The sequence below is a fragment of the Osmerus mordax genome, chromosome 11 (assembly GCF_038355195.1).
Source record: "Osmerus mordax isolate fOsmMor3 chromosome 11, fOsmMor3.pri, whole genome shotgun sequence".
NCBI lineage: Eukaryota > Metazoa > Chordata > Actinopteri > Osmeriformes > Osmeridae > Osmerus > Osmerus mordax.
In genome coordinates, this window is record NC_090060.1 from 10,747,123 (window position 1) to 10,760,634 (window position 13,512).

At 43.1% G+C, this 13,512-nt stretch overlaps 3 protein-coding genes across 4 annotated transcripts in view; 2 read left to right on the forward strand and 1 right to left on the reverse strand.

Moving 5' to 3' along the window:
• LOC136951463 (neurofibromin-like) overlaps window positions 1-13,512 on the reverse strand; it is a 50,289-nt gene that overhangs the window by 19,717 nt on the left and 17,060 nt on the right. For both annotated transcript variants that reach the window (XM_067245861.1, XM_067245860.1), the window contains exons 30-35: window positions 13,279-13,341; window positions 11,068-11,226; window positions 10,516-10,613; window positions 10,061-10,207; window positions 9,315-9,461; window positions 9,091-9,201 (exon numbers count right to left, since the gene is read on the reverse strand). In XM_067245861.1, coding sequence (XP_067101962.1) covers window positions 9,091-9,201; window positions 9,315-9,461; window positions 10,061-10,207; window positions 10,516-10,613; window positions 11,068-11,226; window positions 13,279-13,341 — 725 coding nt within the window. The remainder of the gene's footprint in view (window positions 1-9,090; window positions 9,202-9,314; window positions 9,462-10,060; window positions 10,208-10,515; window positions 10,614-11,067; window positions 11,227-13,278; window positions 13,342-13,512) is intronic.
• On the forward strand, window positions 493-3,789 carry LOC136951850 (protein EVI2B). Its single transcript, XM_067246477.1, has one exon. The coding sequence runs from the start codon at window positions 493-495 to the stop codon at window positions 1,885-1,887; it is 1,395 nt and encodes a 464-aa protein (XP_067102578.1). The 3' UTR covers window positions 1,888-3,789.
• Window positions 4,917-7,871, forward strand: omgb (oligodendrocyte myelin glycoprotein b). Its single transcript, XM_067246587.1, has 3 exons — window positions 4,917-5,290; window positions 6,506-6,721; window positions 6,887-7,871. Exons 1-3 carry the CDS (start codon window positions 5,277-5,279, stop codon window positions 7,869-7,871), a joined length of 1,215 nt encoding a protein of 404 aa, XP_067102688.1. The 5' UTR covers window positions 4,917-5,276.

A 13,512-nucleotide genomic window follows, 5' to 3' on the forward strand; every position in this document is an offset into this window, starting at 1 on the left:
TTCCCTTCTAACGTTTGCAAGTATGTGGTTACGGTAACCTTTCCTTTGTATGGTGGCCATGATATATTGCGCTATATATGTTGATGACCCTTAATCCATCTACCGGTGGACTCAGTGGTAATGATAATTGTAAGACAATTTGTGTGTATGAACAATGTAAAGCTCTTTAAAAGTGAGGAAAGTGTTATTTTAATTGTGAGCAATTTTATTGAATTGAAAATGCACCCAAAATAGCATAACTGACTTGTGAAGTAGACCAGCTTGAAAGTAAAACATGTTGGTATGGGCACAAATTATGTAGAGGAACAAAAAGGAAATCAAGCCTTTATATTTCACAGCAATGCCATTTTGCTCAAACTTCCTTGAGCTTAAACATTTATAAAACAACTAGCATGATGAAACAGAGATATCATGCATGAATGCCGAAATTTCACAAAACATTTCCTGTCTTTATCAAACACCCAGATGCATCATAATTCTGAGAAGACAACAATGGAAGGATTGCACTTTGCCTTTGTTCTGGTTCTGTGGATGCTGCCACTGGGATTGAATGGCACTGTGACACCTGAACAGCTCACCCACTTCACCAGTTCAAGGAATGATGAGGTCATTTTAACTGACCAGACAAAATTATTTACATTGGCCCAACAAAACACGAAATCCACACATACCCTGAAATCCAGCCAAAACCCTGAAGCTACAATAGAACTGTCGACTCAAACTTGGATCTCTGACAACCGTTCAAGGCCAATCATTCAAACCAGACCAGATCCAACCACTCCAGGGATGGAATCATACTTCAAAACCTCCACAAAGACAATGCAACCCAACACAACCAAAGACCAATCAGGAGTGACATCAGTTGTGGTTGTGCGAGGAGAAGACTTGAAGAGAGATTCAAGTACAACAGCCAGTGAAGGTCCTCTCCCAACCACCCCATCACAAGTTTCAATCCAGGAAATGACGACCTCCTCGACAAAATCCATTGATGAACAACCAACAGACCAGCTTGCTGCTACAACCTCAGACTCCACTGACCCTAGTTCAACATTCATGTCTGAAACAAACACTACAACACCAACCACAGTGAGTAAGGCTGTTGACATGACTACCAGCACCAAGGGCCTCATCACTCAAGTGGTCAACACTGAGATGACGGTAATTGTTTCCACTACCACTGCAGTCACAACAAAAAGAGAACCAATTGATCGACCAACAAAGGCAACAAATCAGAAAAAACCCAAAGAGGCGGGTAATCACGGCACAGTGGTGGCGGTACTGATTGGTGGAGCAATAATAATTATGATGCTCGGTTTTGTCGTCATCTTCATGAAGAAACGAAGGCTACAGAGAAAACAGATGATGAACACAGAATGGGCTGGCCCCTCCCCTTTCCTGGACGGTGTAGTTGATGACGATGACAACGGACAAGTCCACTTAAGAGGATCACAGCGTATTTCTTTAGTGGGATTCCTGCCTCAGAGGTTGTCCACGAGGCTGTCTTTGCTTCAGGAGACAAATACAGACTACAACATGGAGGATATTCCACAAAGTACATTTGGAAGGGAGTTAAGTTCTGGAGAGGTGGAACCAAGCAACGAGACCAAATTGGGAGCAAAAAAAATCGAGGATAAGGAATCTCCGAGTTCAATCTCTCCAACGATCCCATCAACCGACCATGACAATGATGACCCCAAGACACCTGCTACCACTGAAGACACAGCCTCAAATTCAGACCACTTACTTGTTCACCCTCTTTCACCACCTAAAGACTCTCTACCTTTGATGGACATTGACCTGAGTCCCCGTCCTGATGCCATCCCCAGTGTACCAAACACGGCTGGTGCCATTATTCCCCCTGCTCCCCCTTTACCCATGTCCACGTAAGAACTATCATGACATAAAATGGTGGTGTCTCCGTGGTGTCTGCTTTTCCCTGTAGCCACAGTCCTGCACCTGAATCAGCATTTGTTTGCTTTGTCTAAAAGTGAGACTTATTTTCAAGTAGTAGATAAGAAGTGAATTTATTGAGAACAAGAAAATGTCTACTGAGATAGGGCTGTCAATTATTTTAGTCACTAGACCAAATTAGAATGTACTGCATACAGGTCTTAGTGATGTGCCTTTAAATATATTTCAAGTTTCTGAGAACTGAAAACAGGAAGGCAACACACAGCAGGTGGAAATGACAAACATCCACCCCTTCTCATCTGCCAAAAAACCACAATATATGACATGAATAACTGCAACCAAATACCATTTTCTCCAACAAAAGAGAAAGATTTACATATTTATACAAAACAAATGTACTGAAATACCAGGTGAGGTTTATGTGGTACACTGCTTTATGCTAAGCCTGGAACATTCCGTAAAAAACCTCTGTTGCGAAGGTTCAGACCACAATTCATCCCTTGTGGATGGTGCTTGTCAAACGCCACTGCCTCCCTCCTCCAGCCCTGCAGACCAGATACCAAACCCCAGCACCTGCTTTATCCTCCTCTATAAAGTCTGTCACCCGGAAAATACAGCAGCTATCAATTCAGAGCTCTCTCACTCTCTTCCCCTCTTCACACTCTCTAAGAGAAAAATGTACAGACAAGAAAATCAGGAACAGAAAAATGACTTGAGACCTTGTGTTGTTTCTCGTATTTGTGAGTGCCTGTGCTTATATCTAAGTAAATGAGTGAATGAGAAAGGGCAGACAAAAGCATGAGGAGCAGCTAAATATAAAACCACGAGAGAGTAAAACCACACAAGTATTTTCAGTTTAGACGTCTGTCACATCTGATCAATGGGTTGTCTGAACAACCCATTGACTGCACTCCATTCTATTCATTCAAACAAAGGTGATCTAGTTAATGAGCTAGGGAATAGTGGTATGACTAACCCAACATTTAACTTTGTTCCAATGTAGGGGTTTGTCACTAAGAAAAAGGTGTGAATAACTATTTCCTTCCAGAAAACGAACAGTTTATGAAAACAACATTTCAACTTCAAAACTCATCTATTCATATCTGCATCTCAATCGGAAGTAAAACGCTGATATTGGTTTGGCACCAGTAACTCTTCTAGCACCAGTAACTCTTCTAGCACTAGTAACTCTTCTAGCCCTTTCCTCTACTGGCAAAGCTGCCTGGTGTTTCTATGCATTTGCACACTTTTGATTGATGTTGCCTCCTCCTTTATGAGTTGCCTTTCTGAACAGATGATTGTGAATAGACCACCAAGGTCTACTGTGTAATCTAGTCTGGTCCATAACTGAACCATTTAGCCTGCAGTAGCAGCAAAACCAGCAGACTGACTCCACCACATGCAATGCATGGCCTTAAGTAACAAAATGATAACTCGTCTCACCGCAAGCTGGTCGGTGGTCCAACACAACTATCCTGTGCGTGTGTGTGTGATTCCATGAATGGAAACACGCACACCTACACAAAGATACATGTATGAGAGACAGGACTGTAAGGTTGGGTGGACTGTACCCTCTGGTCTGGGTGAAGTGAAACACGGAGCATAGCAGAGCGGAAGGAAGAGGGAGTGAAGTAGACATTTGAGTCACAAGACATTCACCATCAGCGGTCTTGCATATCTGGCACTGTGTCAAAGAGTGGCATAAGCCCTGACAGTAAACCTATTGCTCTAAATTGTCCCTTTGTGTTACGACTGAATAATTCTGTATCTGTCTTTTTGTAATTATGCTATTACAGTTAGGCTGTTATATATTGAGATAAAAATTTAACAGATACGTAACCGATACGTACTGGGATCAATAAAGTTGTATTGTTTCAACGTTGTATATTTCTTAGGCAAAGGTATGACCATTATGAGGGCACAGTCATCATAAAACTACCTCCTGGCTCAGCACATTTGACCAGAGCACAGTTTTTATTACAGACTGGCAAGAGGGTTCCTGCAGATGGAGGGAAGGGAAGAGTCCCGGAGAGGCAAAGGCAGACTACCCCTCAAAGATAAAGCGACACGCTATGCTAGCCACACTAATGTTCCTAAACGGAGGGAAAGAGGGATGTTAAAACCAAAGTTGAACTGACAACGGTAGCTGGTAACTACCGTTCTGTATAAACTTGAGGAATGGAAATGGTGTGATGGCTATTAGTGTGGCAGTAAACGGGAGACAAATTAAGAGTTGAGACATCGTCAAATAAAAGCATTTTAAAATAAACGGCTCAATGTAACTGTGTATTTTGATGTACAGGAAGGGTGTGGTGGCATCAAGAATCATGTAGAATGTAACATCTGAACACATGTGGCTGTGTTAACTTGCAGAGTGACTATGAGGGTAGTCTGCAGTTGCAGGCGTCGGATGTAAGACAGCTTTCCCTGTTAAGAGGGGTGGGGGCAGTGTTTGCCTGTGTGTGCGCGTGTGACAGAGGGGAGAGAATGTCCGTGCCTACTGATTCAGAACAATGTCACCCAGCTGGGTAGTATCAGCTGCAGAGTGGCTGCCTGTACCTAAACTGTACTGGGTACAAGGGTGTGTGTCTTTGTTCGTGGAGGTTTAAAAGAATGTTAAAATGTCCCCATGTGAGTCTCCACTGAAACATGAGGACAGAGAGAGTGTGTAAGAGTGAAAGCCTGGATAGGTAGAGAGACTTCCTTTTGTGGAGTGCACGGATCCTGACGTTAAAAAGATTGGAGTCAGCAGCAGCTTTCCTCCTCCCTACCCTCGCCCCCCCCCCCCCCTCCCCCCACCCCATCAGCAGCAGAGTGGGCCGGCTCTGTGCTGCATTTATCCCTCCACTCCTCCCTCCCTCTTCAGCTCCCAGACGTTCCTTCCCCCCCCCCCCATGCAGTGCGCGTCAGGAGCCTGCAGAGGAGCGTTGTGGAGGAGGCTGGTGCTATTGAGGGCACCTCGCTCTGCCATGCCAGGACGAAGCCGGCAGGACGGCTGAGAGAGAGAGGCTGGCTGCACACCCCAGCACCAACACAGAACTAGCCCCGAGCGAGGTGAGAAAGGGGGGGGGACAAGGGGGAAGGACAGAGAAACACCTTTGACAGAAGAGGAGAAGACGACCGAAAACGAAGTGAGAGGACAGGATCCAGAGTGACAAATATTGAGCCAGCCGACAAATCAAAAAGGAAAAAAAAAAAAGAGAAAAGGAATTCTAGTAAGAGTAAGTAATGAGGACAGATAAAAACCTGACATTTAACTATCCAATCATTTTCTCTGCTACGCAGCTTGAGAGAACAGCCAGAAAGGAAAACAAAGGTGAATAGAGAGAGAAAGGACAGGAGCATAGAGATGACTTTCTGAAGACATGGAAAGGATCAGGTGAGTGATATACAGTTCGGCATGGAAAGAAAAACAGCGAGGAATGCACTCTCGTGCCAACACATGCGCACATGCATACACACATTTACAGAGCTGTGATTAGTATTACCACTTTGGTCCAGTAGACTGCAGTAGGATATGTGTCTACGCCAGGCTATGCCTGTTTATTACTCATCTCCAGAACCAGACACCAGAATTTGCATCCATTGCCATTTTCAATTTGACACGTCATATGTACCCCATAAACAAATCAAATGTATTTATGTTTTGTACATTTTATACCTTGTGCATTTTGGTAAAGTATGTGATCCCAGTAAGATTAAATCACAGTGTGATATGACCTGAAGAAGTTTATAGAAAACTATGCATGTAACTTGCGACAGAGGTATCTGGTAGCACAACAAACTATCCTGTGCTGCCCCTCGCATGCTGTATCCAGCATTTCAAGATTTGACTATGTGTGTGTGTGTACCACCCTAAATTTATTCAGCCGGCGCTCACTGCAGTATTTCCGAGCTCCCCAACTCTCTGGCAGGAGCTCACAGTCTGACTAGGACCCTTGTCAACTGCATCAGAGCCATTAAACCAATCAGATTGGTCTGATCCTAACCTAAAGCACTTAGCATTTAGCCTAGTACACATTGTTCAATTTTCACAGTAGCTGCAAATGATGTGGGAGGAAAGAAGAGGAAGGAAGAATAGAGGAGGTGTTCGTGTAGCAGAGTTGATATATTATGTTCTTTAAGATTGATGGACTGACCCTAGCTCTTCCTGTCTTTCGGACGGGTGACACACACGCAGTACTAAAAGACCATTTCAGTCTTAGGCAGCCACAGGATTGATTAACCAAGTGTTTTTCTGCTGTGCCTGGGTGCTCACACAATTCTGTTCCTTTTTTTAAGCCATGCGATGCTATTGTGTCATTAATCTTTACGTTTGTAGTGCCCAAAGCTATAAGTTAACCTCAGTCAGGTAATGGCTTCTTACAGGTTGTCATTGCAATTCTTGCCTGTTAAGAATATATCTAGATTTTAAGTGGAGGTTGAAGCAATTAATAAATAAATAACGTGAATGAATACGAAGGTCCAAAGAATCAGCCATTTTGGACCGATAAAAATGTCCTTTTTCTGGAACAACTATCGACATGATCTGTATCTGTACACCCCCAAAGCTTCCAACAACCTCCAGCATCTTTCCCTTTCTTTATCATTGCAGAGCCCTCGCCATGCCCCCCCTCAACTGTGCCCCACTGGCCGGCCTGCTCCTGCTGATTCTTTCTGGGTTCCTGGGGGGCTGGGTCCTGTCCATCTGCCCCTCTGTGTGCTCCTGCAGCCGGGGACACCGTGTGGTGGACTGCTCCTTCCGAGGTCTGACCCAGCTTCCTCCCGGTCTGCAGCACAACATCCGCTTCCTCAACCTCTCCCACAACAGGTACAATTCCATCAGCATGTACCCACAGATATGCTAACCTTGAGATGGAGAAGGCCTGTGGGCTAGGGAGGAGGGTGCACCATCTTGGGTAGCTGATAACATTTGAACTACCTATTGTGTAAGTGACATCCAATTAATAAAAAAGGAATTCTTCTTTCCGAACAGCCTACCCGGTCTTGGGGACCAATTAAGCCACTATGCCCACCTTCGTACCCTGGATGTGTCCTACAATCGAATGGGCCACCTGCCCTCCTCCCTGCCTCGGGCCCTTTGGGACATCCGTGCAGCAGGGAACCAGCTCCGATCCCTTGACAAGAATGACACCGCCTACCACTGGAACCTGAGGGTTCTGGATCTGTCTGCCAACGAGCTGGAGAGGGTGGTCTTCATCAACAACACCCTGCCAAGTCTTCACGCGCTCAACTTGAGTCACAATCGGTTTTGGACAGTCCCCACAAATATGCCTCACAATCTGGAGAGTGTGGATTTGTCCCACAACTACCTGGTTCAGATCTTGCCGGGCTCGTTGGACCGTTTGCCCAGGTTGAGCCGGTTCTACCTGCATGCCAACCGCTTCTCCTGGGTGGCAGAGGGGGTTCTGGATCGGCTGATTGGCCTTGAGTTGCTGACACTAGGGGATAATCCTTGGGCTTGCGAGGAGGAGGAGAACATTACTAAGCTCTTGGGCTGGGCTGAGCACACCCGTGCCATTGTTTTGGGCTGTCCTTGCTACACTAGGCCGACCTGCGGACAGGCCCACATGGTGACTCCCGGGGGGGAGTGGCACTTTGCCTCTTACACAGAGCCCCCTCTGGGAGCTGATGTACGGGATTTCAGCCACGATGATTCCCCTGTCAGGGCTGCAGTGGTCACCTCTGGGTACCTGGCCAAGTCGGCGCTGTTAGAAACTGGAATGTTTGGGGGGGGGAGAGGGGGTGCAAACGGTTCAGGGGACCAGACGTTGGATTGGACTTCAACATCTTCCTATTGGCTCTCCACACGTACAAGCACAACAGGGCGTCCACGTTCTGCCACCAAAAAGCCAAACATGGGAAGCGCTAGGAGTGAAGGATATGGACTACATTACCAGATTCCACGTTTGGTAAACTTCAATCTTTTAGTTGCAGTGGCTGCCTTGAAAGCCGTCTAACTCATCTTTAACAGGATTGTAACTGATGCATTTTGGAAACAGGAAAGCAAATGAAGACTGATGGGGGGGGGGAAAGAGTTGTAACGCTATAATATTTTATTAAAAAAAACTGACTGTTACTGCCTAAGATGAATATCGTCATGTGTTTTCTCTACCATCTTCCTACAAAGAAGCTGTTCCACTCCAATTTAAAACTTGATTATGCCGTAAAAACTATGTCCTTCAAATTCCTACAAAATATTTAGGTGAATGTACTGTAGCTATTCAAAATCATGACAGATACTACTCAAAAGCGCTACTGTTGGTGTGGCTAAATGAATGCTCAACTCTGTATAGCTGATGCTTGTCATGTGACAGATGCTACTGCATTTTATGGTTTATATGAGATAAAGAAAAAAAACATCAACATCTGGACAGCATTTCTGTGTGGTTTGGTTGGAGTTTCTAATTTGCGGAAAGTCTTTTTGACATGGAATCTTATCTAGATGAGATCATAGGCCATTTCCTTGGCCTCTGCTTTCATAGATACAAACACACACAACTACTTGTTATGCACTAATGGAAATTTAGGGTCAATGTCGATAATTCCTTCTAATCTTTACAGCCTAGACCATTAAAATAAAAGGAGAAGACAACTTGAACTAAGAGACTTTGATAAGTTGCCAAGGGTGAGGGGGGAAAATTATATTAAACCTCTTCATATCTTCAGTGATAACACAAGTTTTAGACATGTTGATTCGTGTTTTTTGTAAGTATTATTTTGCCTGTGGTAGCTCAAGTCTTTTAAGCAAGTCTATTTATAAAACTGCTCTGCATAAAGCCACTACCCCTAAAAAGAGGATGTGAAAAGGCTTGCAAAAAATGTCCCTCCTTTATCTACCTCACATACATGCTTTTGAGGGGAAAGCTCTCTCAACCTAATAGTTTTTTTTATGCAAATAATATTTACATAAAACATTATTAATTTGTTATGCAAATATTATTTGCATAACTCTTTCATGAATAGAAAAAAAAAAGGATTTCCTGCGCTCCCAAAATGGCTGAAGCTAAAGTGAACAGTTGAAAACTTTTATCTTGCAGCAACTTTATTATTGTTTAAAAATACAAAAGATCAACATCCATTTCAGTATCATAGAGTTAGCAGCAAATTGTCCCATCAATTGGGTCCTACAGAAACACAATAATTCAATAGAAAGTAAAAACCTTTGTCAGGTTTTACCTGCGAGCAACGTAGTAGAAGACAGGGTTTCCAGTCTTGGAGGTGCCAGCTTGGTAGAAGATGTTAAGGGTCTTCAAGGCTTTGAACTCCTCTTTCTCATGCACCTGGTGCCTAAGAAAATGAGCCACGATATCAAGCACTTTTAATAATCTACACATGCACCAACAGATTGGATTTTTACCAACAGTCCACATCATGGGGTTAAGGGTATAACAAATACTAACCTTGTCATGAACTCCTCAAACTTGGAGCTGGTGAGGTTAAGGCTAGACCAATGAGTGTCATCTACCGGCTTGTGCTCAGGGGGACCCAGGTAAGCAAGGAGGGTGGCCATTTTGTCAAAAGGCCGCCTGCCTACAGCCTTGTGGTCTCTGTAAGGAAAAGTGAAGAGACAATCAAAAAAGTTAACAAAACAACCATGAAGATATATGGCTAGGTAGCTTCCCTATTTAAAATAGTTTGTTTCCATGAACACAATTTTCATTTTTGAAATGTAATTTAACAACGTTACATGAGTATATTATTTTTCAGACAATATGATTTGATCTGCCACTGTGTGTCACTTTCAGATATAATTTATTAAAACCAGGTCCACACTTATCTAGTCTACAGTTGTGAGGGCAAGAGAGAGACAAAAAGTACAAAACTCATATATTTGACTCATTAAATCAGTTTACAATCCACACTGTAACATTCTTCCAAAAACATAAAATATCGTTAGTACAGTAAGTTAGGCCTGACGATAGCCTCATGGTAATTACAATATGTTAAGAATAGTAAAAAAAACGTTTCATTTTGTAAGTATTTTGCCAGCTGAGACAAATACAAGGAAACGCCAATAAGATGCGGACGTGTTGAGATGATGGGAAATTCTTTTAATAGCTTAGTGGCTCGTGATTTGTCAGATATTAGTGAGTCATTCATGTGTGCACACATGTATACTTACATGTGCTTATTGACTTGTACTGACCTGTTGCTGGATAGATACTGGCCTATCCTCTCCTGATTATTCCACAGTAGACGGTGTAAGGCCAGTACATTGCCATCACTGATAAAAGACAGGCTGTGGTTTACTGAGTCACTTGGTGGAGAATCAGATGCGATGTCCAAAAAAAACCTTTATGAGAATATGGATGAAAAGTGGAAATGTTCAAGATTGACAACATGGCTTGTTTCTATTCTAGATTGAAACCACCTGCTCAATTCATAAACTGAAATTCCATAAGCCCTGTCAGAACACATTATAAAACTAAGGCAATTATCAGCAATAATTTCAATGCTAATTTGAAGTACATTTTCAACAGCACATCCCAGGTGTATGAAGAATGGTAAGTCTATGCTTTCAACAAGCTTTTTTTCCTAATGAATGATTATCAAGCCACAACTTAAATGTCTTTGCTAAAAACTAAAACATTGATGGTTTACCGACTAGCTGCATCAAAGTTGCTTTTCACAAAGTCATTAAAAGGCCTCATGTGCTCTTCCTTGGTGAATAGGACGTGGTTGGCAATACTCTGCAGAATCTGGAAGAGAGACAGAGAGCAAGCTTTAAAACATAATGAAACATTGGGATGTCTGTAGTGTCATGCATAGAAACACTGAAGTCAAATAAACTCAAATGATGAGGGGATCAGGGGGTCAGATGGCTGAACGGTTAGGGCATCGGGCTATTAATCAGAAGGCTGCCGGTTCGATTCATGGCCGTGCAAAATGACGTTGTGTCCTTGGGCAAGGTACTTCCCCCTACTTGCCTCGGGGAGAATGTCCCTGTACTTACTGTAAGTCGCTCTGGTTAAGAGCGTCTGCTAGATGACTAAATGTAAATGTAAATGATTATGAATGGAAGGATGTAGTTTAACAATCTATAAATACAATACAATTAAATACACAACCAAAATCACAGCAAAAGTTAAACTACTCCCACATACGTTCTCTACACTGCATAAAATAGTTACCATGCAACTCAAACCTGTGTACCTTAGACATGAGCTTGAGGCCTCTCTCTATCCTGGGCAAGGGCTTCTTGTCCAGGATGCCCGCCTCATAGGGTGACACAATGGCGGGGTTGATGAAACGCAGGAACATGGCACTGCCTACTGCACCAATGCTGTTCTGGGGGAAGCGCTGGCTAACCACCTGGAGTGTTTTTTTGGTGTGTGGGGGGTGGGAGAAGGCGGGAGGAGAGTGTGTCAGTCATTTTGGTTGGGCTCAAAAACAAACATGAGGGGCCAGATCTCTTACCAAAGCCTTATGTTTAAGCCAGCAAGAGCACAACAACAATTGAATGTGAGAACAGCCAGAGAGAGAGAGCGCATGAGAGAGTGCGCAAGAGAGAAAGGCAGACCGACATTAACAGAGAATAGACAATACGTCCTCAAACTGGAAAGTGAGGATTTAAGAAAATGTACAGGATGCCAGAAGGGAAGAAGAGAGTAGGGGGGGCATGATAGAATGCCCCCGCCCACAAATCATGACAGCAAACGGTCAAGAACAAATACGGTGAAATGTGAAGCCATGATTTGGAGAGCTTTGCAGCAAAATGAACCAACATGGCTACCATCTATACACGTACAGAGCTAATGTTAAATAGGAAAAGGAGTTTGTTTGTGTGTATAGACACATACCACAAATAGCAAATTCAGTCCACAAAACTGGTTCAGCAACCAAGCTACCACTAACATGCTTGAGTTACACAAGGTCATACACCCCTTTATACACACAAACACAGTCATGTTCAGTATAACTTCAAAACCAGTGGTGTGACGGAATTTGCAATCCATCAAGCCTATTCAGCGTGAGGAATATGGCCACAACATGTCTAATCCCCATGACCTCAAAAACGGTTCAAACATGCACCGCTTGAAGGCTAAGAGAAAACCAAAAGATCAACATAGCCAAGTAAAGGAGTTAGATGTATAATCTGTATAAGTGGGATTATACAGAAGCCTCTGTCAATTCAGTCATCTTAAAATATTATTGTGGGGAACTCCCTACTTCTCAAGTAGAAACCAGAATATGCCATGACAGCCTAATCCGTTTTATTACCTTCAATAAAAATTATGATACAACTGTTCCTTGCATCGGATAAAATGATCCAATTACTTTTACCTTGTGTAAGGTGTGCAAATACTGTACGTAGATAGTCGCTGTCATATACACGGTGATGTGTTATACGATAACACTACCACAGGATATAACAGGGTGAATGTGCTCAAGTGTCTGTACTGCTGTCTGTGTCTGAGAGCGTCGCTAGCAGAGAGCAGTGATAAACCTATAGTTAATAAAATGCAAGACCTGAGGGCAGAAAAAAAGAAATCAATTTATGAGCAAGCTGTTAATGGTCATGACAGAAAACGTTGTGTGTGTGAGTGAGTGAGACACAGAGAGGGACCCCCTGGGGACCTTGCAGCAGGCACCAGCAGCACAGGCAACAAACTAGAAATAGTTAATAACCCTAAAACAGTCAATAATCTTATGCGTTTATATGTTCCTGTCCCTTTAGTTTAGCACATGATGCATTGTAGCAATGCAGGTGAGACAAGTTGCTCAAGTGCACCATTGCAAACTGGCCCCACCTGGGAGTCATCTGTTGGCTACTGATGCCCACTGCAAAAAAAAAAAACACCCAGAAAGTTCAACCTCTTTTCAGTATGTATTTCCTCCCTAACCACCATGCTCCCACAACAACACCAGTTCCCTTTAGAAGACACCAGGGCATTTTATCCACATCACTATGACTGTGTCTGATTTCCCCACTTCAAGTCTATTTAATGTCATTTGGTTGCCAAAGTGTTTTCCTTGTGTTCAAAAACTGAAGGGGAGCACAGAATCATTCAGACGTGGATCAAACGTTGGTAACAGATTCACTCCTGGGGTGCATACAAGACAACTAGAGAGACCGCAACAGAGAGCCACTGGTTTCTTCTTTGTTAATAGAAAATGGAAGCAACTTGGCATTGATATTAGTACGATGATATCAAGAAAATATCGATACACAGACTTGATGTGGGGGAAAACGTTTTGGGCAAATTAAAAAGTCAGCACCAAATTAAACCATTCAAATAATGAAAAACCAAATGAATAGTTTACTGCAAAAAAAAAAAAAGAAAAACGTTTTTTTTTTTTTTTTTGGCTTTAGATATATATTAAAAAAAAGTGTCTGAGGGGAAAAAGGTGCTCTGAACTTACTGCTTTTTTGTTTTCCTTTTTCTCTTTTACTGTGGCTTTAGTCAGTAGAGAGTGGCAAGTAGCCTACAGGACAGAGATTAGCATAAACATGGTCACAGTGCCAGCTACACACACAACGACATAAAGGGCAAAGGGCATATGACAGAATAGCCGTATCCACTGCACAGCATGGCGTGCACACGCGTGGTGACAAGGACACCAGGCAAAAGCACCTTACTGCACTGTCAGTCTGTG